Source organism: Colossoma macropomum, unplaced genomic scaffold, assembly GCF_904425465.1.
Source record: "Colossoma macropomum unplaced genomic scaffold, Colossoma_macropomum, whole genome shotgun sequence".
Taxonomy (NCBI): Eukaryota; Metazoa; Chordata; class Actinopteri; order Characiformes; family Serrasalmidae; genus Colossoma; species Colossoma macropomum.
Window position 1 is genome coordinate 12,360,913 of NW_023494789.1, and position 27,756 is coordinate 12,388,668.

Here is a 27,756-nt window from a genome sequence, read left to right on the forward strand (position 1 = left end):
ATGCAGCATGTTGTTTTGAATGAAACAGTTTTATTGGAAGTTGTCTGTAGACAGAGCTGTCTGTAGTGGCTGCGTTTCACCTGCAGAGTGAGCACCCATGTCATGTCATATCAGCAGGAGTGATGTTGAACAGTGTGAGCACATAAATCGCAGGCTTTGTCCGAACACGATGGGCGACTCAATCGTACAGTGTGAGTCACCAAAGGAAAAGACTTCTAAAATCGTGTGTGCCTGGCTTTAGGCTTAGGCTAATTGACTCATTAGGATAAATTCTCTTCATATCTTATTTTAACACTCTTAATAATCATACTCTCCTCTAAGCAGCTGGCTGAGGATATGAAAATGGAGCAAACTGATGCCTACAAAACAGCAGAAGGCTATAAGATCTCAAAGTGCTTCCAGTTCACATTTTCCACTACCCAAAATGTCATTAAGAAATGGCATTTAAACTGTGGAAGTCAAGGCGAGATCTGGGAGACCAAGAAAACTTGCAGAAGAGCTGCTTGTATTCTGGCCAAAAAGGCAAAGTAAAACCCCCACATGACAGCAAGGGATCTGCAGAAATGTGTAGCTTACACAGGAGTGGTGGTGCACCGTTCTAATGTTGTAGTGTGTGTGTGGCTGTTTGTGTGTGTGTGTCCCTCATTACAAGGAAACTGATGCTGTGTGTTCGTGTTTCTTGTGGTGTTTTTATTTAGGCCACAATATCTGACCAGCTTTGCTGAAACACCACTGCAAAGTCCAGTCTACTTCACTATACAGCTGACAGACTTTTGGCCAAGGCTAGCTTTGTGAGTGTCAGTGGTGCAGTGCAGAAGAGTTGTAGTTACCGCTCTTGATCTAAAATGTGTTTAGCTGAGCTGTGTGATGAATCAAGGCGATAAGTTTAATAAGAGTTTCTGTGAAACTACTTCATATACAGTACAGTGAAAGATCGGACTTCATTTATTTAATTTCCAGGCAAAACGGCCATCAAGTATAAGTTACTCATTTTTCAGCATCAGAAAATAAAGCAGAGAAAAATACATATGTTGTATGTACTGATTGTCTCAACAAATATAATATCAGATTGTTCAGTAATCATGCCCTGCGATGGACTGGCGACCTGTCCAGGGTGTATCCTGCCTTCCGCCCAATGACAGCTGGGATAGGCTCCAGCACCCCACCGCGACCCAGAAGGATAAGCAGTTTAGATGATGTATGTATGTATGTATGTATGTTCAGTATTCAATGTGTCCAATCATTTACCTTTATTACAGCCTCCACTCTTTTAAGGAGACTCACTTTCAGATTCTGCAAGAAATCTGCAGACACACCTATAAAGTCCAGTCTTAGAAGTCGGTTGGATTTTCTGCTTCTCACAATTCAAGTAATCCCAAACACATTCTGTGATGTTGAGGTCTGGACTCTGGGGTGGTCAGTCCATTGTTCAGCTTCTTTGTTTGATGTGTCTGTCTCCTTTTCTCAGTGAGGCTTCTTGAACAACTACACATCCTCTTCTCATTGTCTTCTCACAGTGGAAGGATGGACAGAAACACCTGTGGATGTTTTCAGATCTGAAGCAGCTTGATCTTCTCCTCTCTCTCAAAGATGAAAGCTTTAAGTACTGTTTATCTGATGGGGACAGTGTTGGTGTCTACCAGGTCTTCCAGGTGGTTGTTAGGAGTCTCTTTGGCAAGTGGATTATATTGTACCTAATATCCTCAGAAACATCTCCCAAAAATGAATATCTTACACTTGGTTGTTTTGACTGGAAATGAAATAAATGAAGGGTGGTCTCTGACTCCTGCACAGTAATGTATTTCAATCATGATCTTTTTCAGTGTGCATGTGCACATATTCCAGGAGTGAGGAGGATACTGAGGCAGATGAGTGCGTGAGCAGTTGCTGCCGAGGGGCAGAGGTCAGAGAGGTCCACAAATGAATGGTAAGGTCAGAGGGTTTGATTCCAACTGATAACATTCTGCTCCTGAGCTGCAGAGTAATACTTAACCCCACCCCCCAGGCATCTCCAGAGGGAATACCATCTGTTAGCCACAGTCGGCGAAAACTCAAAGCCTTGTGGTTTACTGACGAAGGAAATAAGGCTGCATGTGCACTGATATATTGACAAGTTAAAGTACTACAGTATGGATTAAAGAATACTGTAAGTCTATTCAATGTATTTTTACACTAGCCAACCGCAATAGTCCTTTTCATGAGTGTATTCAGCTACTTTAAGCCACACCCACTGCTGTTCAACTGTGCACACACAGCTTGTATAATCCCCATAGACAAGCACTGACCAATACAATGGGAGCAGCCAAACATGAGCCTAGGGTCACTATGCCCAGTGGCAAGCGTGAGCTTGAGGGGTATAAAGCCCTCCAGCACTGGACTGTGGAGCAGTAGAACTGTGCTCTCTGGAGTGATGGAGCTCCATCCAGTACCTTTGGGATGAGCTGGAGCACAGAACTGACCATACAACATCAATACCTGACCTCACCAATGCCCTTGTGGCTGAACACAATCAAATCCTCACAGCAATGTTGAAGAGCAGGTGTCTACAAACACCTAGTGCTTTTTTATCAAGAGGAATTGTCTTACTGTACTGGCAGGTTATTTGCTTTACATCGAGCACTTTATTAGGAACATCTCATTGTATCTAAAATTACTGTCCATTTTATCAGCTCCACTGACCATACAGGAGCACTCTGTAGCTGTACAATTACAGACTGTAGTCCATCTGGTTCTCTGCATACTTTATTACCCTGCTCTTCAACGGTCAGGACCCACCACAGGACCGCCACAGAGCAGGTATTATTTGGGCGGTGGATCATTCTCAGCACTGCAGTGACACTTAAGTGGTGGTGGTGTGTTAGTGTGTGTTGCTCCTATATGGTCAGTGGAGCTGATGAAATGGACGATGAGTGTATGAGATGAGTCAATGAGACTGAATAAACATCAGGGGAATATAAGACATATTGCCAACAATGAGGATGTTTTCACTTGCCAATATGTAATTTTATGCAGTGTCTGTACTTGTACTCACATCTGTGTCCGGTCCTTTATCCGCTCCAGGGCAGGAGAATGTGACAAACTCATGGCAGCGCTTATGGACCACAAAACAGCACACTAAGAAAGAGAGAGAGGGGAGAGTGTTATAGTTAGAATATCAAACCTTATTTAAAGACACAGTTTCCCCCCTCAGCTCAAACGTAGTCAATCAGAAAACAGACATAGGTACAAACAAAATCCAGGCTACAGTGTGGCTGCTACACCAGTTCTTTGCTATGCTATGCGCATTTTTGTCATGATTATATATATATAAAACGGTCTGTCACACAGTGCCAGAAACCACATAAGCAAGTCTATCAGAGATTACTGAACATCTCCATGCTGTATAAAGCAAGTGTGTGATGGTTAGACATGTATCCCATAATTCGGCACACAGTGATATATGTATATTGGCAATGTTACAGCGGACACGAAATGGAGAATGTGCTATAGATGGCTCTATATAGAAACTTTTTTGAAAAGGGTTCTATACAGCACCGAAAAGCGTTCTTCTATTGTTATGATGTTAAGCTTGTAAAAAAAGATTTAACTTAACTTGTTACCCTGCTCTTCAATGGTCAGGTTTTCAAAACGGTTCTGTACAGAATCATCTACAGCACATTCTCCATCAATCTAAAGAACCCTTTCATGATGCAACGAACCCTTTAATCATGCAAAGGGTTCTTTGTGTGCTCATGGTTTTATATAGAACCACTTTCTGTACTAAAGAACCCCTGAAGAACCTTTTATACTACTACTGTTCAATCACTTTGAATCAGTTGTCAAATTAATTTCTGTTTGTTTTACATTTCTACTGATAATTTGAAACTTCTGAAGATTTGGAGTCCTGACTTCTTATAATCATCTTATACATTCTTCTTTAGCCAAATTGGCTTTACATCGCTGCAGACAGTCCAAACTCGTGAACAGTAGTGTATATCAGAGCGAGTGTAAGGACAGTTTGGGTTACTGTATTCTGCAGCGCTACACCATACCTAGTTTATTAGTCAGAGTGCAAAGCAGCGGGTCTGTGTGATGAAACGGGCTGTTCAAAATGAGCACCACGGGGCACAATTACAGCTTCATTTACTCCTCACTATTAATCTCACACATCCACCTGTAATCCTCAGTATTAATCTGCTCCAAACACCATGAAGATAAATAGGATATTTGTCAGCCAACAAACATCGCAAGAGCAACAAAACATTTCCAACAGCCAGTTCTCATGTATCTGCCTTAAATGCAGCTGTGTTTTTTTAAAGCTCCTTAAATTAAGTTAAATGCTAAATACAGTTACTCACTGGCCACTTTAGTGGAAACACCTCTTTACTACTTCCACTCATTGGCCACTTTATTAGAAACACCTCCCTTCTACCTCCACTCACTGGCCACTTCATTAGAAACACCTCCCTTCTACTTCCACTCATTGGCCACTTTATTAGAAACACTTCCCTTCTACTTCCATTCAGTGGCCACTTTATTAGAAACACCGCCCTTCTACTTCCACTCACTGGCCACTTTATTAGAAACACTTCCCTTCAACTTCCCCTCACTCACTGCTTTATTAGAAACATCTCCCTTCTACTTCCACTTACTGGCCGCTTTATTAGAAACATCTACAATGGACTATAACAATAAGAATGCAGCCATTTTTTGATAAAACATAAACACATGGTGTTTCGCTTTTATTGTCTTCCACATTTGTGTGTTGAGTGTATTTCTAAATATTATTCTGAATTCTAAAATTGTAAAAATGAGATTTGATGATGCATCAAATCATTTCCAAAAAAAATTCTGATCAAATGAAATCAGCGAAGGATGGCTTTAATGCTGAAAATGTCTGGGGCAGATGTCTGGATTCGGGGACATGCCACTAATTTTTAAAAAGATTTTACTCTAATTGTGCTCTTGTGAATGACAGGCTCTACCCAGACTCTCTGACTGTAGCTCTGAAGCTAATGTCCAAATCAGGCTGAATTAATCAGCACACATACACAAGACCTATTACTCAGCACTTTCTCACAGACATAATTCAGAAAGGGAGCATGAAGAGTGAAGTTGTAAGAGAAAAACAGACTCATAAATAAGAGTAAAAGCCCCAGTGGAGCACAAACAGGCTGCAGGCAGCTCATCTGTTAAAGCACACACACACCATTTCCCTCAGCACTGAGAACACACACCACCCAAAAATCTAATATTCCGGCTTATAATTATGTTACTATACATTATATATATTATAAATGCGTTTCTAACTCAATATTTATGTTATAGTTTCAGCAGAGCAAAGAGGCAAACAGGAAATCTGCTACTGTGGGCTAACGCAGACCGTTTATCAGCAGATGGGCCGCACGCCAGCAAGGTGAGTCCAGGCTTTAACCCCTTAAAATCCCAGGCTAATTACATATTAAGTCCTATTATTCAGTAACTACAGGGACTCCAATGCAAACTGGCTGAGCTATTCTTAGGTGTCATCAAACCCCTGTCCATTTAAGTGGTTAAAGCAGCTACAGGCGCAAGTAATAATAAGTAAGTAATATTTTCATGTTCCTTTTATTTCACACTAGCTTGTGTATAAGTACACGCACCGTCCAATTTTACTTTTTTGAACACTCTTCAACTTCCACTGACTGGCCACTTTATTAGAAACACTTTCCTTCAACTTCCACTGACTGGCCACTTTATTAGAAACACTTTCCTTCTACTTCCACTCACTGGTCATTTTACTAGAAACACATCTCTTCTACCTCCACTCAGTGGCCACTTTATTAGAATCTCCCCCCTTCTACTTCCACTCACTGGCCACTTTATTAGAAACTCCCCCCTTCGACTTCCACTCACTGGCCAGATTAGTAGAAAGTCCTCCTTTCTCCTTCCACTTACTGGCCACTTTATTAGAAACACCCCCCTTCTACTCCCACTCACTGGCCACTTTGTTAGAAACACCCTCCTTTGACTTCCACACACTGGCCACTTTATTAGAAAGACCTCCTTTCTACTTCCACTCACTGGTCACTTTATTAGAAACACCCCTTCAACTTCCACTGACTGGCCACTTTATTAGAAACACATCCCTTCTACTTCCACTCATTGGTCACTTTATTAGAAACTCCCCCCCTTTGACTTCCACTCACTGGCCACTTTATAAGAAACTCCCCCTTTGACTTCCATATATATATATAATAAGCATTTTAATGTTACTGAGAACATTCTGTACTACTATTCTGCCAGATCACTACATATGTCCAACATGATGGACACTCGGTCTGAGCTGCATTTTTCTTTTCATTCTGAATGTCACGGCTGTGTTCTTACTGTTACATTCAGGAGTGAAAAACCTGCAGTTTGACTTGCATTGAATAGAGAACAAGTTCAGGCTTTTGTTAGTGCTCTATCACTCCTAACATAAGCACAGCAGTTGTCCGACAGTTATTGCAGAAATAACAGTTCACATCTCTCCTTTTCAATCAGCAGCTCATCAGGAAGCCTTCGTTTTCTGTTCCAACACCAGAGCGAGAGAACAAGGCCAAATCTCCATCTGAGAACACTGGGCACTGGGTTATTTCATAAAGAGAGCGAGAGACATTGTTCCTAAACCGAACAGTCTGAACTTGCTTCAAATATGTATTGCCTGTTATTTTTATAAATAGACTAAATAGATAAACAACAACAGTAGATAACCATATGTCATATAGGCCCAATCCCATTTCTTATTTTCACTCCTACCCCTTGTTTTCGAGTGTCACCTCGCCCCTTGGAACTGAGTTACAAGGGATGGTGGTTGAACTCTTCCTCTATGAAATGGGACCCTCAAATAAAGAAGAACATCACTTCATTAACAGGCTACTAGCGGTGCTCTGTAGGCGACCCTGCCCGTCTGCAGAGCAGATAGCAGAGGAGGGTAGAGTTCAGGAACCTCATTGCTGGGCTTTAGTTACATTTAGGGCACCATATGCCTTCAAAGGGGGTGCGACAATTATTTATTATCACCCACACCTAACTATTCAGTGATATGAAGCTGAAGTCAGTTATTCACCAGCTTCTCATTCAAATTTTCCCATTCCACCTTAAATGGAGCAGCAGTTACAGGAACAGGAAATTTAGCTAGCTACCGAGACATCAGCAAACTATTAGCAATTTGTTATGCTTGTTATGAAGAAAAGGACTATAATACATTGAAACGATATTAATCTAAGATAATACAGTAGTTATTGTAATTTTTTATGGAGAAAACACTCACATTTGTGGGTTTCTTTGGTCACTTGTACAGCCATTTTGTCGTTTTTTCACTCTGCTGCAGTGTGCCTCTAAAAAACCTCGGTTTGGAGGCCTATGTAGCCCTAACACTTCGCCCTACCTCTCTGTCTCAAAAAAAAATGGGACACCCTACTCCTAGATGTGAATGCGCAAAACAGAGGGGTAGGGCTAAGTAGTAGAGGTGAGGGGTGAAATAGCATTGGGCCATAGTGTCCAAAACCACAGGAATATTCATGATATTTTTCACATGTGATAACGTGAAGTGTGCGAAAAGCATTTGTGAAATTCACGTGACTTTTCTGTAAATGAGGTGACGCTTGTTAGCTCTGTTAGCTCATTAGCTCATCTGAAGAGGCAGCCTCTGTTACTCACCCAACACAAAAAACTACCCATTTCGTTCAGCTGTTTTTGAAAAACACAACACGTTCCTCTGCGTTTTGTACACCAGTGCTGTCGCCTGAAACGTTAAAGGGGAATTTCACTAATTTTTCAAAATTTCTGTATAATTCAGTCATTAAGATGTAAACAAAGTCATTAAAGTAGTTTGATGTGAATGATTGCGTTGAGAAACTTGCCAACTCAGACGTATTCACAGTGGTGGTGAGAGAAACCAGGGCTCGCCATGTCTACAACACTAATAAGGCCATTTACTATCCCAAATGGTCAGTGAACCCACATGTGTCTTCTGAGTTTTATTATATGTATTGTTGATCATGGTAAAATAGTGGCAAATCTGGAAAAATACATTTTTAGGACTACTTTGTTTACATCTTAACCTCTTAATTATGCTCAAAATTTTAAAAACTGGTGGAGTTTCCCTTCAAGCCTAAAGCCCTAGTCATTTTTTTTTGTTGTTTTGTTTCTGTTTTTGAACTTTTATGAATATCAATGTTAGTCAGAATGCACGTCACTAGTTAGCACTCTGATAACGGATGATGAAGCTTCTGTTGTTTGTTACCTACATTAGCCTTGTAGCTCCAGCACTAAACTAAAGAAGCAAACTGCAGATAGAACATGCCATGGCTGATGAACGGCATGTGGAATAAGAGGGGAGTAAATTAAAGTTTTTGCCATTTTATTCCTTTAAAAACGGCACTTCCACAAAAGAAAAATGCGATATGCACTTCTGCTGTGCTCTGTTAGCAAAAACTGGAGCTACAGCAGGCAGCTACAGTAAAAAGAAATAAATAAGAGGTGTTTTTCCAGCACTGTTCGAGCTGCTGTGACATTTAATTTGCTCTCTGCAGCTCCGCTGAGCTTTTCTGTGGAGACTGCAAGCAGTGTTGATTATAACCCAACAGAAACCTGCTATCCATAAAGAACAAGAGGAAAATGGCTTTTCCCTCCATCTGCAGGCTGGAAGCACAGCGGTGTGATTATGAGCTCCACACAAACAGCAACAATAAACCGTATTCAGCACAAGGTCTAAGTGCTGCACTGAAGGGCTGAAAGCTCCTAACATGACTACATCCTTTCTTTATTTCATTTCTCTCTTTGACTCTCGACATTTTTTTTTCTGATGACACTGCATGTATATATAGTCGTATGAAAAAATTTTGGGCGCTCTTGATCAAATGACACTTTGCTGATTTTTTAAGTGAACACATCCGCTACAGACAACACACTTGTGCACATTTAATACACAATTAATGTTTATTTTGATACATTTAACATGTTGGAAACATTTCCTATGTTTTGTTAAAAGCAGCAAATAAACAGTAATCGTGCAGTAAAATGCACAGAAGTGTGTTTCTGTAGAGGATGTTAACTTACTTTCACTTAGAAAAGCAAGTTAATATGTAAATTGAGTATATATGAAAATATATATGTATGATGTAAGTTAACACAGGGCTGAAGGATGAATTATTTGTATACTGAAATCACAAGCTGCAGTTTTAATTGTAGCCTACATGTTGTAAGCTAGGGCATTTAGCAACCTAATAACACTAGGCTTGTAAACTACCTGTAGATATGTTAGACCAATCAGAAGCAAGTAAACATCCAAATGATGCATACATGCCTGTCAGGACACTGGTCCAAAAAATTGTAAAAATGCAGTCAGAATACCAGTCCAAAGAATTGTAACACTGCAGTTTGAATACTGGTCCAAAACACTGCAAAACTGCAGCCAGAATAACAGTCCAAAAACTGCAAAATTGCAGTCAGAATACTGGACCAAAAACTGCAAAATTTCAGTCAGAATACCGGTCCAAAAATTGTAAAAACTGCAAAATTGCTGTCAGAATATTGGGCCATTAAAACTGCGAAACTGCAGTTAAATACTGGTGCTGATCCAAAACATTGCAAAATTGTAGTCAGAATGCTGGTCCTAAAAACTGCAAAATTGCACTCAATATATTGATCCAAAAAACTGCAAAACTGCAATCAGAATATCGGTCCAAAAAATTGCAAAACTGCAGTCAGAATATTGGTACAAAAATGCAAAATTGCAGTCAGAATACTGGACCAAAAAAATACAAAAATGCACTCAATATATCGGCCCAAAAATACTGCAAAACTGCAGTCAGAATACCAGTCCAAAAATTGTGAAAATGCAGTCAGAATACCCATCCAAAAAACTGCAAAATTGCTGTCAGAATATTGGGCCATTAAAAAATGCAAAACTGCAGTTAAATACTGGTGCTGATCCAAAAACATTGCAAAATTGTAGTCAGAATGCTGGTCCTAAAATTGCAAAATTGTAGTCAGAATACCGGACCAAAAACTGCAAAATTGCAGTCAGCATTTCCACAGAACACCCATCTTAAACAATTCAATAGTAGACACTAAACCGTCCCTACAGACAGCTGCCTATTAAAGTGCAAATGATCACTTTTGTAAGAAAATGCTGTAACATCTGTAAATGTAGCTTAAACATGATTAAACAAGGGAGCTCGACAATAAATGTATATCTTAAATGATCAAAAATCCATAAACAGTGGCTGATACAAGTACTTTGAAGTTTATCATTACCGTTGTTAGAAAACCTTGTAGGAGGAAAAACTTTCTTAACTTTTAATATACAGCACTGGGCAAATGTGTGTCTTGCACAGCCAATGTCTTACACTGTTTTTTCTGGGCAGTAAGTGTACTTATGGCAGTAATAACACTATATAACATTAGAATAAATACCAATAAACATAAATACAATAAAGCCATACAGCCATCACATTGCTTTATTCAACTCCATGAAGGACTGATTAGATAAACTATGTATTGGACAGTAATTGTAAATAATGGCCTTCCTGGAGGACAAAATTACAGTGGGCTGTTTATTTTCATTTATTCTAATGTTGGTGTTTTCCTAAACAAATAAATGCGTACAAATAAGCACATCAGCAATCAGTCAGTAATAAAAGCCTTTTATACTATACTGTATGTTAATGCAGTGACTTTATTCCAAGTCATTTTGGAGCATTTCTATTCGCTCTTTCATCGTAAACGGTTGCTCAGTGTAAAGGGCAGCAGGCTTTTTCAAAAAGGTAAAAGAATTCACTTATAGGGTTTTCTTGTAACAGCAGTGAATTGCTGAAATATGCTGGGAGACTCGCATACAGAGGCTCTCACTGACTGTACTGTAACTGGGGGGGGGGCGGGGACAGGGCAGCCTGTTGACAAGGGAATACAGGGCGGGCACTAATGACATAATCATAATAAATTAAAGCACATTTCAGACTGTTCAGCAGGAGTCTGGAGACTGAGAATGTGTATGTGTGTGTGTGTGTGTTGGGGCATGCTAGTGAGTGTGTGTGTTCCAGAGGTTAGGATTATATATATATATATATATATATATATATATATATATATATATAAAATCACTGCAGTCAGAAGAAAACCTCATATCTCCATTTTGTCGTTTTTCAGTCTTTAACATAGTTTGAAAATGCATGTTGCCCTTTACATTGTATGTACATTTTATGGTGAATAGACCAATAGAAACGGCCCAAAATGACTTGGAAAAAAATCTGGTTCCATTGACTTACATTAAAAGTAAAGTACGTTTTTTCCTTCTCCTGTAAAGTTATCATTTTGGAGATACAAGGTTTTCTCCTGACAACAGCGTATATATATATATATATATATATATATATATATATATATATATATATATATATATATATAATGTTGCTACATCCTGAAACTGTAGAATACCATACGTGTGTGTGTGTGTGTGTGTGTGTGTGTGTGTGTGTGTGTACGTGTGTTGTACCACAGTGTTCTTGACTCAGTGAGTCACAGAACAGTGCTGCACTGATGAGGCCGTGAGGGTCAGAATGACTGAAACAGGTCAGGTCACACTCAGGTCACAGTGTTAATCAGCTGTAAGTAAATGGAAGTGAGAGATAGGAAGACTCATCTTCATCACACTTACTGCTCTGCAGATGGGCTCATACACTCTAATCCAACAGAACACACACCAGCAGCCGGGAAAGGAACCTCCTCCTGAACAACAGCAGTGACACTGACCCTCCTGTTACTGTAGAACTGTGCTGCTGTGTGCATGTGTTTGTTCAGCTCAGCGCTACGTAGTGACTGGAATCTTCCTTTTCATTTAAATTACATTATTTCATAGGCAATATCACAGTACTGGCTTTTACTACACTGATGTCGCAGCCTGACCAACCTGCACTGCTCCAGATAAGTTTCTCTGAGTACCTGAATGCAGGGATTCATGCACTATGCACACATAAATTGCAATCATAAAATATATCAATACATCCAAAATATTGTATTTTGGCTGTTTCATGCAGCCCTAATGAACATGCCAACCAAAAAAACCAGCAAAGATAATGACCCATGACAGAGAATGACAGAGAGAGAGAGCAGTGAGGCTGAGAGAGCGCATCAGAGTTATAAGCTTCGGAGTTAATGTGCTTTTACACAGTTGCATCAGGCACAACTGCGAAAAGGTTAACATTAGAGGCTGAAATAGTGTAGCTAATGTTAAAAAATATGTTTACTATTTTGCTTGTATTAAAGACTAAAACAGTGTAGTAGCTAAAGTCAAATGCTAAAACACTGTAGTAGCTAATGTTAAAGGCTAAAACAATGTAGTAGCTAATGTTAAAGACTAAAACAGTGTAGTAGCTAAAGTCAAATGCTAAAACACTGTAGTAGCTAATGTTAAAGGCTAAAACAGTATAATAGCTAATGCTAAAGGCTAAAACAGTGTAGTAGCTAAAGTCAAATGCTACAACACTGTATTAGCTAGTGCTAAAGGCTAAAACAGTGTAGTAGCTAAAGTCAAATGCTAAAACACTGTAGTAGCTAATGTTAAAGGCTAAAACAGTATAATAGCTAATGCTAAAGGCTAAAACACTGTAGTAGCTAAAGTCAAATGCTACAACACTGTATTAGCTAATGCTAAAGGCTAAAACAGTGTCGTAGCTAAAGTCAAATGCTAAAACACTGTAGTAGCTAATGTTAAAGGCTAAAACAGTATAATAGCTAATGCTAAAGGCTAAAACAGTGTAGTAGCTAATGTTAAAGAATAAAACAGTATAGCAGCTAATGTTAGAGGCTAAAACAATGTAGTATGTAGCTAATGCTAAAGGCTAAAAAAGTGTAGTAGGTCAAATGCTTAAACAGTATAGTAGCTAATGTTACAGGCTAAAACACTGTATGTAGCTAATGTTAAAGGCTAAAACACTGTATGTAGCTAATGTTAAAGGCTAAAACACTGTATGTCGCTAATGTTAAAGGCTAAAACAGAGTAGTAGCTAATATTAAAGGCTAAAAAGAAAAAATTCTTTCTTAAGATTGTCTCAGAGAAATAAAGCAGATCCCAATATTATATTAATGAAGGATCACTGATTTCTGAATTGTTTCTCCTAAACCCCCCTTGAGAGAAAAGAAGAGATTAACATCAGCATTTCACTGTGAGAAATTCTGGTGATGAAGGAGAAAAACATGAGTTCTCCTTTTGCACTGACAGATGATGATGAGGTCTTACACTTTTCGTACAGAGATATTATTCGGCTGAGACTGGGGTGAGACGTGTCAGACACTAAAGAGTTTTGATCAAAGTGAGAAAATCTGAGGGCTATTTCTCAGGAGCCAAATTTCAAAAACACAAGAAAATGGCAAGAAAAAAAACAGTGTAGTAGCTAATGTAAAAGGCTAAAACAGTGTAGTAGCTAATGTAAAAGGCTAAAACACTGTAGTAGCTAATGTAAAAGGCTAAAACAGTGTAGTAGCTAATGTAAAAGGCTAAAACAGTGTAGTAGCTAATGTAAAAGGCTAAAACAGTGTAGATGTTAATGCTAAAGGCTAAAACTGTTTAGTAGCTAATATTAAAGGCTAAAACAGTGTAGTAGCTAACATTAAAGGCTACAACAGTGAAGTGGCTAATAATAAAGGCTAAAACAGTGTTGTCTAGTCCACAGCTAATGTTAAAAAAGCTAAAGACTAAAAACTGCAATTCTGCTCGTGTTTCTGCTTGTGTGACATGTACGTAACAGTGGAATTATGGGCTTTGGTTTGGGTCACTGTGCTAGAGAGACAGCATTACTGAGTCAGTGTAGACCTGTAGACCCTGTCTGTGGTTGACATGTGGTCTGTGGATAAAACCCTGCTAACGAAAGAAAACCACACTGCATCTCTCTCTCTCTCTCTCTCTCTCTCTCTCTCTCTCTCGCTCTCTCTCTCTCTCTTTCTGAGGCTGCTGTAATGACATACTGAACACTTAACTGTCACTCTTTGCCGCTGGCTAAGCACTGCGCTGGAGCCGCCCTGTGATAAAGCATCTCCATCTATAACTGTCCAACCAGCATTAAAGTTCAGCTTCAAATGTTGATTCCTTTCTACAGTTGTATACATTTCAATTAGAATCCCATTCAAATGTTCAAATGATCAAAAAAAGAGAGAAAATCATGACCACTTTCAAGATATTCCTAGCATTCTTTATGAGAGCTGATGTTATTGGTACATTCTGCAAACCAATAAATTTGGTCATCTTAAGGTAAAATGCAGTCACCTTACCCAGCTAAGCACATCTGTTTGTAGTGCAGTTAAATGACCTCATCTGTAAAGCAAATTAGCAAACCAGCTTATTTACTCCCGTCTACCAATAAGCAAACTGCCTGTGTAAGGCTAATTAGTGACTGGACAGATTTGTTGGGCCCATCTGGACAATTTCTGATGACAAGCTCAAAAAAATGAAAGCAGTACAACCAGTCACAGACTGGGTGAAATATGTAAGACTGAACTTTTTAATACAGCAGTGGAGAAAATGATTATACATCATTAAAGTGGATGTCCAATCTGGAGTCTCAGTGACAGATCATTTATCTCACATACATTACAACTGTGAGCCAGCACAGACACCTGCTCCCTAAGGCCGAGCGAGAGAGAGAGAGAGAGAGAGAGAGAGAGAGAGAGAGAGAGAGAGAGAGAGAGAGAGAGAGAGAGAGAGAGAGAGAGAGAGAGAGAAATGTTACTTATTGTCTCATGCATCATGGCCCTTAACCTGGAGGTCTATTTGTCTCTTAAGCACAGTGAGACCACCGCTTACTCACTCACTCTGTGTCCTGCAGGGCACACATGTACAGAATGAAGATATATATATATATATATATATATATATATATATATATAGAGAGAGAGAGAGAGAGAGAGAGAGAGAGATTATAACTTTCTTCCAAGTAATTTTGGGTCGTTGCTTTTAGTCCATTCATCATGAAATCAATGAACATTTAAAAAATCTATACTATCCATTTATTTACAAGGTTGTCTTTTTCAGTCATTGACTTCACTGAACAACTACAAAACACCATAAATATTGCACACGTACCCCATAAAGCCTATATAATCCAAGACTGTTCATGCAAATATCTGCATATATGCAAATACTGATGCCGATCTTTTATTTATGTAGAAATTGGTACTAAATCAGCATTACAGAAAAACATAGCATTACTTTCTGCAGGGAAATGAATAAATTGCAGATATTTTAATGCAGTAGCCAAGTGTCACCAAGATGATGAACAAATACATCATCAAATACTGATCTGACTGCTTTTTTTAAGCAAATATCTACAGATAACGATATAACTGAAATACCATCATGCATCCCTACACTACATCCTTAACAAAAGGGCTTCTTCAAGCATTCCTTTACAAAGGCAACTCAGAGAATTGTAAATGGTTCTTTGCATGGGTAAATGGGTCTAAATATGGTTCTATGAAGGAAATCGTTGTGTACAGCTCTCTGAAGTAACTTATAAATGGTCACAGAACCCTTTCATAGAATCTTTTTGGTACCAGACAGAACCCTTTTGGCTAGGGGTGAATATGAATGTGGCATAAACACTGGTTCATTAAGGTCTAATCCAGATTGAGCTCTACACTCGGCCCTCTACAGCACCAGCAGTGAAGAGAGAAAACAGTATTGATCTGCTAATCGGTGCAAAGTGATCTCGGTCTGATCAATACAAATGCTTCCTTGGCCTGTTTAATATCAATAAAGCACAACATAAATTCTCTACATGCCTGACTGAACCATTTGGAGTAGATTTAGTAGTGGATGATGCAGTAAAAACATAGCAGTGTCATAATAGAAGAAACTTAGTCAGAATCGTTCACAGTGGTTGTGATAGGATTCCAGATTCCAGCAGTGTCTGATGGACGAAGGAGGGATGCACGTATGAGACAAAGCTGAAGTTGGCTTCTGATTGGAATGTTCTGTTCCACCTTAAATGGTGCAGCAGTTACATTCAAGAACCTGTACAAGTGCCAGAATGTAACAGATTCTCCATTTAAGGAGGACCAGAATGTTCAAACTAAAAAGTCGCCAAATAAGAAGCCAAATCCGGCTGTGTGGAAATTCAGATGTAACTCAACATTTAGCCGGACCATCGGGCTAACGTTAAAAAACAATACTGACAAAAGTTTATATATTGTTTACGTATTCTTATTAGAAAGTGAAGAGACATCCTATAATAATAAGTATGTGATAACTGTTAACCTATAAAAATAGGTTTAATTTAGCATCTAAAAGTGTTTTATCTGAAAATATACATATCATGATACATAGGAAAACTGTTAGAAATTTTAATTATATTGTGATATACATTTCGTGACCACTGTGCCAAAACTAATGTATTGCTAAAAGTAGTACCAATAATTAATAATTACTACTACTTCTACTACTACTACTGCTCCTACTTCTACTACTACTTCCACTACAACTGCTACTACAACTACTATTACTACTAAAACTACTAACACTACTACTGCTACTATTACTACTATTACTACAACTACTATTACTACTACTACTACACCTACAACTACTACTAGCATTACTGCCACTACTATGACTGCTACGACTACTACTACTACTACTACTGCCAGTACTACTACTGCTACTACTACTACGGCTACTACCACTGCTACTACTGCTACTCCTACTACTACTCCAACTACTACTACTACTACTGCTACTATTACTACTACTAGTACTACTACCCTTATTTCTGACATGACTTGAAGGCAGCATATATCACCCAGGCAGCATATATGCACACATATACATGTCAAGCGTGCACATGCTGGTACGTGTGATCATGTGAGCAGTGTTTATGAGCTTGTGTGAATGTGCTTTAACAGGGTGTGAATTGGTGTTAGAGCTTATCACGGCTGTGTGCGAGTATTACTGTGTGTGTGTGTGTGTGTGAGTGTGTTACAGTTAATATCCTACATGGCTAATAAAACGTGTACGAAGACTGAATGTTTGCATTAAGGGTGTAAAAACTGGCAGAATTTCAACACAGCGTACAGTTATACAGCTCAGAGACTATATACACAACATACGCTATACATACTGGAGGCTAAATAACATATTCATCCTGCTTTCAGTTCCAAAACCAAACCTATAGATCAAGGATGCCTCAAGGCCACAGTCACAATGACTCACAGGAGCTTTTCCCAGGGCCAGGGAGTTTTCCTGCCACTCTGGGGTACTACCAACATTTTGGCACTTTCCCTTTTCAAAATGATGAGTTGGACTGGAATGTTAGCGAAGTACTTGCCTTTTATGCATTTTTTGCACTTAAAAATGTGAAAAAGGAAAAAAGAGGGTATTTCGCATTAAAGCATTGAGTACAATTCTCAGTGTAATTCACTACAATACCAATAATGCAATGCAAACCCCAACACTGTGCATGACCATGGCTAAAGTAAAAGGCTAACCTGAGTCATAAATTAGTTCAACTCGCGGCCTGACTCAGACGCCCACTAAACTGACTCACAGCTCAATTTCTTCAGTTTACTTTGGTCGTGCATAGTGTTGGGGTTTGAGTGCATTGCATTATGGGTGGTGTAGTCATTTGTGTTCCCATCTCTGATATACATACGGTATCACTTTACTTGAACCCTGCTACATAACACTGTCATAACCATGCCATAAACATGTCATGGCAGATGTCCTATGCACACATGAGCTGTCTTATTACTGTTACCAAAACATCATGATCATGAATACGTCATAATGTCTTATGTTATTACAGCTTATGTAACATGCAAGTGTGCTCTCATTAACAGTCATAACATCAAACAATATAACATCTGTCACAACAATAACTGACTGCACGAAACTGAAGTCCAGCACGTGTTCAAAGGACAAAAAATGGCTAACACCATCACCCCATAAATGGTCAGGAACGCCGCTGCTGTTCCAGTTATGCAATCACCATGGCAACGCATGCATGGCTGCATCTTGCCGCCAATCACATACTGTCACTGTTTACAGCAACTGGGAGGTATAGAACATTGTTTTTTCAACCCCATCATGTTAACTCAGCATAAGGATATGGCACGTTGTGCTTGGATTCAGACACACTGATTTCCTCCGTCTTCTGCTGTTTTAGCTGCTTTTCTCTAAAAACCACACAGTAAGCAGTGAGTCAAAAGGCCAGAATCGTATTCCTCATTATAAAAGCTTTGTGAAATCTGCAGCTTCCTGAAGCTAACAGGCACAGAAAGGCCACAGACGCTGTTCGGCCCATCTCAACACACACGGCTGACAGCAGCAGTGCTGATATGTACAGAGCAGCTCGCTAATTGAGCAGGACGCAGAGACACTGAAGTGTTTTCATCTCCCCATTCAGGCCGTTCATTTATTATTCGCTCCTCTTTGTTGACAGAAGGTGAGACGGAGGACAGAAAGAGTCAGGATGTCAAGAAATAAATGTCGCTTAGACTGAATTTGCTTAATTGCAAAATTTACGCAAACAAACAAGTGGTAAAAAAAAAAATAATAAAATAATAATAATAAATATATGTACAATACTGTGCAAACGTCTTTGGCCATCTGAGAAAATGATATGTAAAGCCATTTATCTGGGCAGTAAACATTTATTTGTTGAAAAAAACACTAACAGTATAAAAGACTTTTTCTCCAAGCTCTTCTCCGTCCAGTATTTACAGTTACCATACAAGACGTTATCTGAAATACTTCATCTAATCAGTTCTTTATCAAATTAAATCAGGTGCTGCTGATGGAGGTGAACAAACCCAAGTGATGGCTGCAGTGCAGCAAGAAGTCAGGAATCAACCTGTGTTACTTCTAATTGTATTTAAACAACCTAAACATTCAAGAACTTTACTGAAAATAACACATTTTGGTTACATTTTACTGTATTTATGTTGATCTGTGTATATTGTAATGTTATATAGTGTTTTAACCACCATAAATGGACTTATTGTCCAGAAAAAATGGGAGGGGGGCAGAGTGAAAGAAAGAAAAAAAAAAGAGAGAGAGAGAGAGAGAGAGAGAGAGAGAGAGAGAGAGAGAGAGAGAGAGAGAAGAGATAGAGAGAAAGAGACAGAATGAGGAGAGAGACAAAGAAGAAGAGACAGAGAGAAAGCGACAGAATGAAGAGAGAGACAGAGAAGAAGAGAGAGAGGGAGACAGAGACGAGGAGAGAGAGAGAGAGAGAATGAGGTGAGAGAGAGAGACATAGAGAAGGAGGGAGAGAGAGGGAGAGAAAGTTGAGAGAGAGACAGAGAGAAGGAGAGAGAGAGAAAGAGGAAAGAGAGGGAGAAAGAAAGAGAGTGAGCGAAGAAGAGAGAAGGAAAGAGAGAAAGTGGAGACAGAGAGAGGGTGAAAGAAAGAGGAGAGAGAGAAAAAGAGAGAAAGAGAAGGAAAAAGGGAAAGAGAGAAAGAGGCGAGCGAGAGAGAGATAGAGAAAGTGAGAGAATGAAAGGGAGAGAGAGAAAGCAGAGAGAATGTGGAGAAAGAGGCAGAGAGAGGACAAGGAGATAGAGAAGGAGAGAGGGAGAGAGGGAGCAAGAGAGAGAGAGGGAGGGAGATAGGGAGAAAAAGAGAGAGAGAGAGAGAGAGAGAGAGAAGGCTCATTGTTGCTGAATGGAGAGTGTATTGTGTTAAATTAAATGATGAATTTGTGAATCATTTCACCTTTTAAATACACATCTTTCAAACATTTGGACCAATGTACCATGTATAAAATGATTCTAATATGATGTTAATATCCTACAAGTTTCAAACAGTTCGTAGGAAGATGTCAAAATTTACAAATGTTTAATGCAGATGATTCCATAATAAATGAGAGAGCTGTGAAGTATTGAGAACGAGCTTTTAATAAAAGCGCATTCACACAGTAACACAGGGAAGTACTGATCAGCCAAAGCAGGTGCTGGATGTTAACTACAGTGCTGGGCTGCCCTGAGGAGAGGTTTGGAAATGGTTAAATCCATATGATCTCAGGCTAGTTACATACTAAGCCTTATTATTCTGTAACTACAGGGACTTCAACGCAAACTGGCTGAGCTATTCTTAGGTTATAGAAGTGTGTAATAAAACTTTGGGCCCACGAGTGAGCACTGACCTTTTAAAGGTTATTAAACAAACACTCTGACATAAAATCACTACTTACTGTAAATTATTTGTATTTATTCTAATATTAGCGACCAAGAAAATCCTAACTGGCCAGATAAACAGCTTTTAAAATATATTTTTCTCAGATGCCTAAAATACAATATACAATACTGTATATATAAAACAATTAAATCCAGTATTGTATATAAACACTAGAGAAAATTTCCCTTCTGTATCTCTCGCTCACTCTATCTCTCTCTCTCTCTCTCTCTGTCTGTCTATCTCTCTCTCACTCTGTGCCACTGAGATCCTAATGAGACCACCACACAGGTCTTGTTTAGTCTGATTCCAGCCATCACAGCTGAGCTCTGGACAGCAGATAGAGAGAGAGAGAGAGAGAGGAGGATGGCCCTCTGTATGACCTCAGCAGGGTCCTGTGAGTGTGTTATCCTCAGGCTCCTCATTAAGCTGCAGGTGGAGTCTGGCTGGTCTCTGATTGGGGAGAATAGACCCTGAATTAGCTGTACAGATTATCTTCATCCACAAACAAACATCTGTTTGAGACCTGTGAGCTGTTTGAGATCTGGACCCTCAGAATCATGCAGGACAGTGAATCCTGGGTGGAGGTCAGCTAGGCTCTGGAGCAGCAGGTCAAGAGTAAACAGCAGAAGGGCGGAGAACAGAACACGGCTGATTTCATTTACTTCACCTCCTGCTGAGTGTAGAACTGGTCAGCGCTCTTTAGACTGGTTAGGTCCATTTATGGCTCTCAGTTCAGAGGCACAACCTCACAAGCAGATCAGAGTTGCTGGAGCTTCTGGAGCCCTGCAGATCCTACACAGCTATTACAGCTCTGACAGACTATAAAACGACTGAGGAGTTAAGTCAACTCAAATGATTTTTTGCCTTAAACATTTCAATTTCAGTTACTCAAGTCATTTGATTGTATTCAATACAATTAAGGGGTTGTAAATTAAATTTACCACTAGGCTAAACTAGACTATCAATGCAGGGGTCGGCAACATGCAGCTCCGGAGCCAAATGAGGCTCTTTTACTGCCCTTTTGTGGCTCCACATCAGATTTAGATTTGTAGGTAAAATAAAATTATTTCTCCTATGCAGTAAAATAAAGCTCTGCTGATTGTTCTAACACAGTTTTGACAAACACTGGCATTAATGTATAACTGCTAATTCACCAGTCTTTATCTGAAACTATTCTACTTTTGAGGAAAAGTTTCCTGCCGGAGATGTGAAAAAAGTGGCTGTAGTTGAGCTAAAGCTTAAAGCAAAGAAAGTCTACATTTTCATTTTTTTATCCTACACTAGCACATTAGCACCCACTGAGACACATTTGCAGTGAAAATGTTATAATGGACATAAAATGTCGTGGCTCCCAAAGTGGTTTGATTTTTGCTAAAGGACAAAATGGCTCTTCTTAACATTTGTGTTGCCGACATCTGCTATCACTATAACAAATTCATATTGTATTGCAGAAACTTAATGATAGACATTGATAACAATGCCTTATCCATCTTGCCAAATGCTGACAGTTTAGCCCAGAGTGCAGAAGTAATGTCTGTAGCGTTTAGCCCCCACAGAAACTCAGCAGGTGGGAACTCTGTGACTCAAATCCCTCAACACTGATTTTCAATCAGTACTGAAATGAATACAAAAATTCAGAAAACGAGCGGACACCCAACATAAGGTAGGCTGAGGAGAATGACAACACAGACAGTAGGTTAAACAAGGTGAAAAGACACACCCAATATGCTAATATATGGTACTAAGAGCCAATGAGAATGATGTGAGCTTTAGTCAAGAAGGTTGCATTGATCAAACATTCTAGTAAAACTGGAAGTCTAAATTAAATTGGAATGAGTTGATTCAACTCAAAGATCACGTCTGAATGTCTTAAATCGTCAAAAAAACGTTACGAGAAAGGCTTGAAAAGTCTAAATCATTTAAATGTAAACAATTTCACGTGCTTCGCAACCATCACTTTTCATGTGGGTAATTCTGAATAAGCTAAAACTAAGACTAATACGCGGAGTAAACAGTCCAGTTGTCATTCATTATAAATGTGCATATCGCTGTTGTGGGAAGAAAACCTTGTATCTCCATTTTTGTTCAGTTTTTCTTTCGTAATATTGTGTGTAAATTTCACGATGAATGGACCAAAAGAAATGAACAAAAGAAAAGTCTGGTTCCATTGACTTACATTAAAAATAAAGTATGTTTATTCCTTCTCCTGTAAAGTTACCATTTTGGAGATATGAGGTTTAGTTAGAACGGTCAAACAATGTTCACGTGAATTGCTGTTAGCTCAGAGCTAATAATTAAGAGATGCAGAGAGGGAATTAGTATTATTGTATAGGAGGTTGTTTTTTCTTATTTTTGACCGAGTTTTGACATAATTTGACGAACTAAAGGTCTAGCTTACAGTCACGGATCACCTCTGCTGTGTAGTGAAGTGTGTAAGAACTGAAACACAGTGCTGTGGCCCTCCTGGGCACAGTGCGTGTGGATGTGATGGGACACTAACCCAAAGTCTGTGAGTGTAAGAGAGAGAGAGAGAGAGAGAGAGAGAGAGAGATTCTGGGTCAATGTTATTTGGTCCCATCAGGATATGTTTTACGTGTCTCTCTCAGGGTCACTGAGTCCAGCGCATTCTGTCTCCAAACCTGCAGATCAACAGGGGCAGGGCAGTCACTACTGTAGACAAATAAATCTCCTTGCTCTGGATCCATTCCTATAGTTTTCCTTACAAATAATATGCTCTAACTGGCCACTTCATTAGAAACACCTCCCTTCTACTTCCATTCACTGGCCACTTTATTAGAAACACCTCTCTTCTACTCTCGCTTACTGACCACTTTATTAGAAACACCTTCCTTCTACTCTCGCTTACTGACCACTTTATTAGAAACATCTCTCTTCTATTTCCACTCACTGGCCACTTTATTAGAAACACTTCCCTTCTACTTCCACTCACTGGCCACTTTATGAGAACAGTTCTCTTCTACTTCCACTTACTGGCCACTTTATTAGAAACACCTCCCTCTTACTCCCACTCATTGGCCACTTTATTAGAAACAGTTCCCTTCTACTTCCACTTACTGGCCACTTTATGAGAAAGACCTCCTTTCTACTTCCACTCACTGACCATTTTGTATTCACTGTTTTTGAGATGTCACAATAATCAAAACACTAACGTATATTTAGCCTATAGCATCTTTAGCCCCTTCAATTCACACTGCTTTCAGCCACTGCTTTTTAAATGATGCACATTACATGTCAACCAATCAGAGCAGAGCTCATTTACACACATCAGTGTTAAAGGTTCAGTAACAAAAACAGCCTGTTTACTTCTGAGATTAAAAAAGGAAGGGCGAAATACTGTAATGTAAAAATGAATTTTGTTTGTGTTTACTGTTTATGGTATACAAAACCACACAATATAAAATATAAAATGGATGTCAAGGCATTCAGCCAAAGTATTTGGAATTGGTCAACATCGGTCATGATTATTTGTTGGCTTCCCTTTTAATGACTGGTGCAACTAAACAAATGACAATTGTGGCTTGATTGACTGTAGAGGATATAATCAATATCTATTGTGCAGCCCTAGTAAATCTCACAGAATGAAATGGATGTGTACACAGTTCAGTGCATTCAATTACAGCAAATGTTCATGTTGTTAACCAACCAAAACACATTTAATTAGTGAACAGACAGCTTAGCACACGTCCACCTCCATAAACAACTCACTGCTCTTATGGATTGATAACTATGAGTCTAATATTACTGCAGACTTCAGAGAAAGCCTAAATGTATCCCTGAACTAAATAATGTCTTAACGTTTAGCTCATATTTAGTTCATAAATCATTACGCTTCTTGTATTTAATCCCTGCAAGTACTGTAGTACTACTCTTATTTTTTATTGTTGTGGCTAGAACTAAAATTCCTGAAATGCCTAACCAAAAATTATCTAATCAGGGTTGTTTTCTCCATATTGTCAAGGTAGATACAGCCAAACGAGCTCTCTCATTGGTTAAGAATTCAGAAGTTCAACTAAATGCCTCACACAATAGATTAACTATCATATAATGAACTGCAGCAGTGTGTTTACATGCACTTAATAATCCGATACCTGCAGAGAATCAGATTTTGTCAGGAATCCGATCAATTCATTTGCATGCACTTGAGTAATCAGATAATGGGGAAACTCCAGGTCTGCATGAGTCAGGCAGTAATCAGATTTTTGCTTTGCAATCACCCAATAAACTCACAGAAGAAGACGTGACGTAAACGTAATGTAAAACTCAAACTTCATGCCGGGCTTTTTTTTTTTTAAACATCGCGCCATTTTATCTGGAAATATGAACATACATCATCTGGAAGATAAAGAATATTTAAATGTTTAATTTCATCAAGCATGTGTTTAATTTCAATGTCGCTCCAAAAGTGTTTTGCACTTTAGCATTATTATAGAGGTGTTCTGTGCTTGTTTTTGACCATGTTTTTACATGTATGGGCCAAACTGAAGGCCTAGCCCTACCAGACATGGTGCACCACTGACAAAATGTATCCTAGCACAACCTTAAGCATTAACTCCCAAGAATTCTGGGTAGCTCCGCCCCCTGGGCCACAATATGTGTATTATTAAAGACAAATTTTGTTGTTGAGTTTGAAAACAACAACCGAGAATTGATAATCATATCAATCAGCAAAGCAATGCTGATGTTAAAATATCAGAGTATAATATTAAAATGTTGAATAACAGGATAAAATTGTATCGGACAATGTTATTGGCTATCAGCCCCTTAAAATCAGTATTGGCCACAAATGAATGTTTCTAACATGCAATATTTTAGGAGTTTAAAGTGACTAAACATAATGTTTATAATAATAATAATAATAATAATAATAATAATAATAAAGTCTTTATTTCTATAACACTTTTTTAGTAACATAATATGAAAACTGAGGCAGTTCAGTTGGTAAGTTCCAGTCCATACAGCCCATTCTGAATTCATTGTTTTTGTGATGTCACAAAAAATTATGCTTCTACATACATCCACGTATTTAGCCTACAAATGTATAGCCCCGCCCATTCATGCTGAAGTTATAAAGAGTGGACAACTTCTTGAATGAGTCTGTATAAGGGCAGCCAATCAAAACAGAGATCATTTACATATATTAGTCTCAAAAGCACAATAACAAAAAAAGCCTGTTTAATGCCGAAAGATAAAAACGGTTGGAAAACTGTTATATATAATAAATTACAACGGTTGTTGGTACATAAACCCAAACAAATCTTCTAAGAGAAGCTTGAGGGAAAAAGCAAATAAATAAAACACATGAAAAAATGTAGGATGGGCTCTTTAACACCACTGCCCACTATGGCATCTGAGGACTGCTGTTATATTTAAGGACAGGGTGTACGCAGTGCGCTTCAGCAGACAATAGCTGGGTTTCCTTAGCGGCCAACATGCACACACAGGCACACAGACACATGTATTTAAGTGTGTGATGAGGGATGGAGCCTCCTGGGAGGTCACAGACTGTTACATAATAGCCCTGTGTCGTTCCCCTCATTATTACTCACTCCAGTCTGTGTTTATTAGGGCTAAATATAGAGCTGCAGATTAATGAGGGAAGCTGCTGTCCGCTCATATCTCTGAAGGAACCATTCAGACGCCCATTCTCACGCATAATTACACACAAGTCTCTGTGAGAAGGCGCTTTAGACTGAGGCAGGCTTGGGCGACCGATCAGACTAATCAATCAGCGCTGACAACAGATCAATGGCTTTGCACTGCAGCCATAATTTGGCATGCAATTATAAGGCACATATGATGGAAAAACATATTTTCCTCACTTTTTTCGGAATTAAAGTTTGATACGGTATTAAGACTTGATTAAACTTTCAAAACATATTATTAAGCCTGTTTTGAATTAAAGGGGAATTCCACTAATTTTTGAAAATTTCTGTACAGTTCAATCGAGATGTAAACAAAGTCATTTAGAGCGTTTAGATGTGAACCAGAAGCTGTAATGTCTATAATGCAAATACAGCCATTTTATTTAATATAAACCTGCATGTTTCTTCTGAGTTTCATCTGTAATGTTCATGAAAGCAAAATAGTGGAACATCTTAAAAAATAAGTTTTTCTTTGGCAACTATTTTGCTTCACAACACCCTGGAGGTACCCCTCTGCCCTGAATAGCTCTCAAAAAATACATTTTAGGACAAATTCTGCTCTCAAAACTATCATAAAACAATATGTCCAACATCAGGCAGAACATCTGTAACAATTTCCATATAATAGCTTTCTGTGAGGGAGCTTTTAGAGGCATTAAATGCTTTGGACGTCTGGTTCCCATCACCACCACTAAAGAATTCCAACTCGGCAAGTCTCTCTAGAGCGGAACACTTCATATCAAAACACTCTGAATGAGTTTGTTTACATCTTAAACTGAATTCTGCAAAAATTTTAAAAATCAGTGGAATTCCCCTTCAAAGTGTTTCTGTGATGTCATGAAAAACTAAATCATTTACATATATTCACTATTTCTGTTCAGCCTACAGCAATTTAGTCCCACCCACTCACACTGCCCTTTTATAATGAAGTAATAAGGAGTGTTTCAGGACAGACTGCTTTTAGTCATAGGCACAGCCAATAAGAAATGGGCTCATTCACATATGACCGAGTTCTGCTGCAGCTCCGGTGGCAGGTCGCTCTTAATGATACAATACTCCAAATACTAGCACAACTTTTACTGAACTGTGCTTAAGTATGCTCTTTTATTTGACGAAGATTAAAAATCAAAAAAATCAACTCAAAAAAAAAATTCATTTTTAACCCATAAAGTACAGTGCAGTGTAAGGGACTGTCTCAAATTACTGGCCAAAGTGAAAAAGCAAAGAAAAATTACCCCCATCAAAAAACTAAACCCGTTTTAACTATTTACTGCAGTTATTTTACACACAGTTACTCAAAAAAAGGACTCTGTTACCTGCACAGGCTGATATTCAACTGCGATTTTGAGAACGAGTATTGGGGATTTTAAGCAGTATTGGAAGTCTGTAAAACGCCGTTTAGTCCAGCGCTGGACGATGCGCAGCCAGCATGGGGCAAACAGAGCCCACAGTAAAGCACAGCAGGTCCACATTGAGAGCTGCACTGAGACACTGATTACACAGAGCAGGAAATGTTTCTGAAGCGCTAACGCAATTTCTGGAGAACATGCTAGAACCTCACAACACACACACACACACACACACACACACACACACACACACACACACACATGCTAACAGGGTGGGCTCTGTGGTGAACATGCATCTCCATTCTCTGTCTGAGAGAAAGGATGTAATTAGATCTGCTATTTCCGGCGGCGAGAGAGAGAGAGAGAGAGAGAGAGAGCGAGAGAGAGAGAGAGAGAGCGAGAGCGAGAGAGAGAGAGTTGAGAGAAAGAGAGGGAGAGAGGGAGAGAGAGAGGAAGAGAGAGAAAAGAAAAAGAGGAAAGAAAAAGAGAAACAGAAAGAGGAAAACTAAATGAGAGAGGGACAAAATTCAGAAATAAAGAGAGAAAGAGAGAAAAACAGAAAAAGAGAGAGAGT

The 27,756-nt window shown here is 38.9% G+C and overlaps 1 protein-coding gene across 2 annotated transcripts in view; it reads right to left on the reverse strand.

Annotated features, from left to right (window-relative positions):
- Window positions 1-27,756, reverse strand: part of prkcaa (protein kinase C, alpha, a) — a 229,093-nt gene that overhangs the window by 135,434 nt on the left and 65,903 nt on the right. For both annotated transcript variants that reach the window (XM_036570116.1, XM_036570117.1), the window contains exon 3: window positions 3,032-3,114. In XM_036570116.1, coding sequence (XP_036426009.1) covers window positions 3,032-3,114 — 83 coding nt within the window. The remainder of the gene's footprint in view (window positions 1-3,031; window positions 3,115-27,756) is intronic.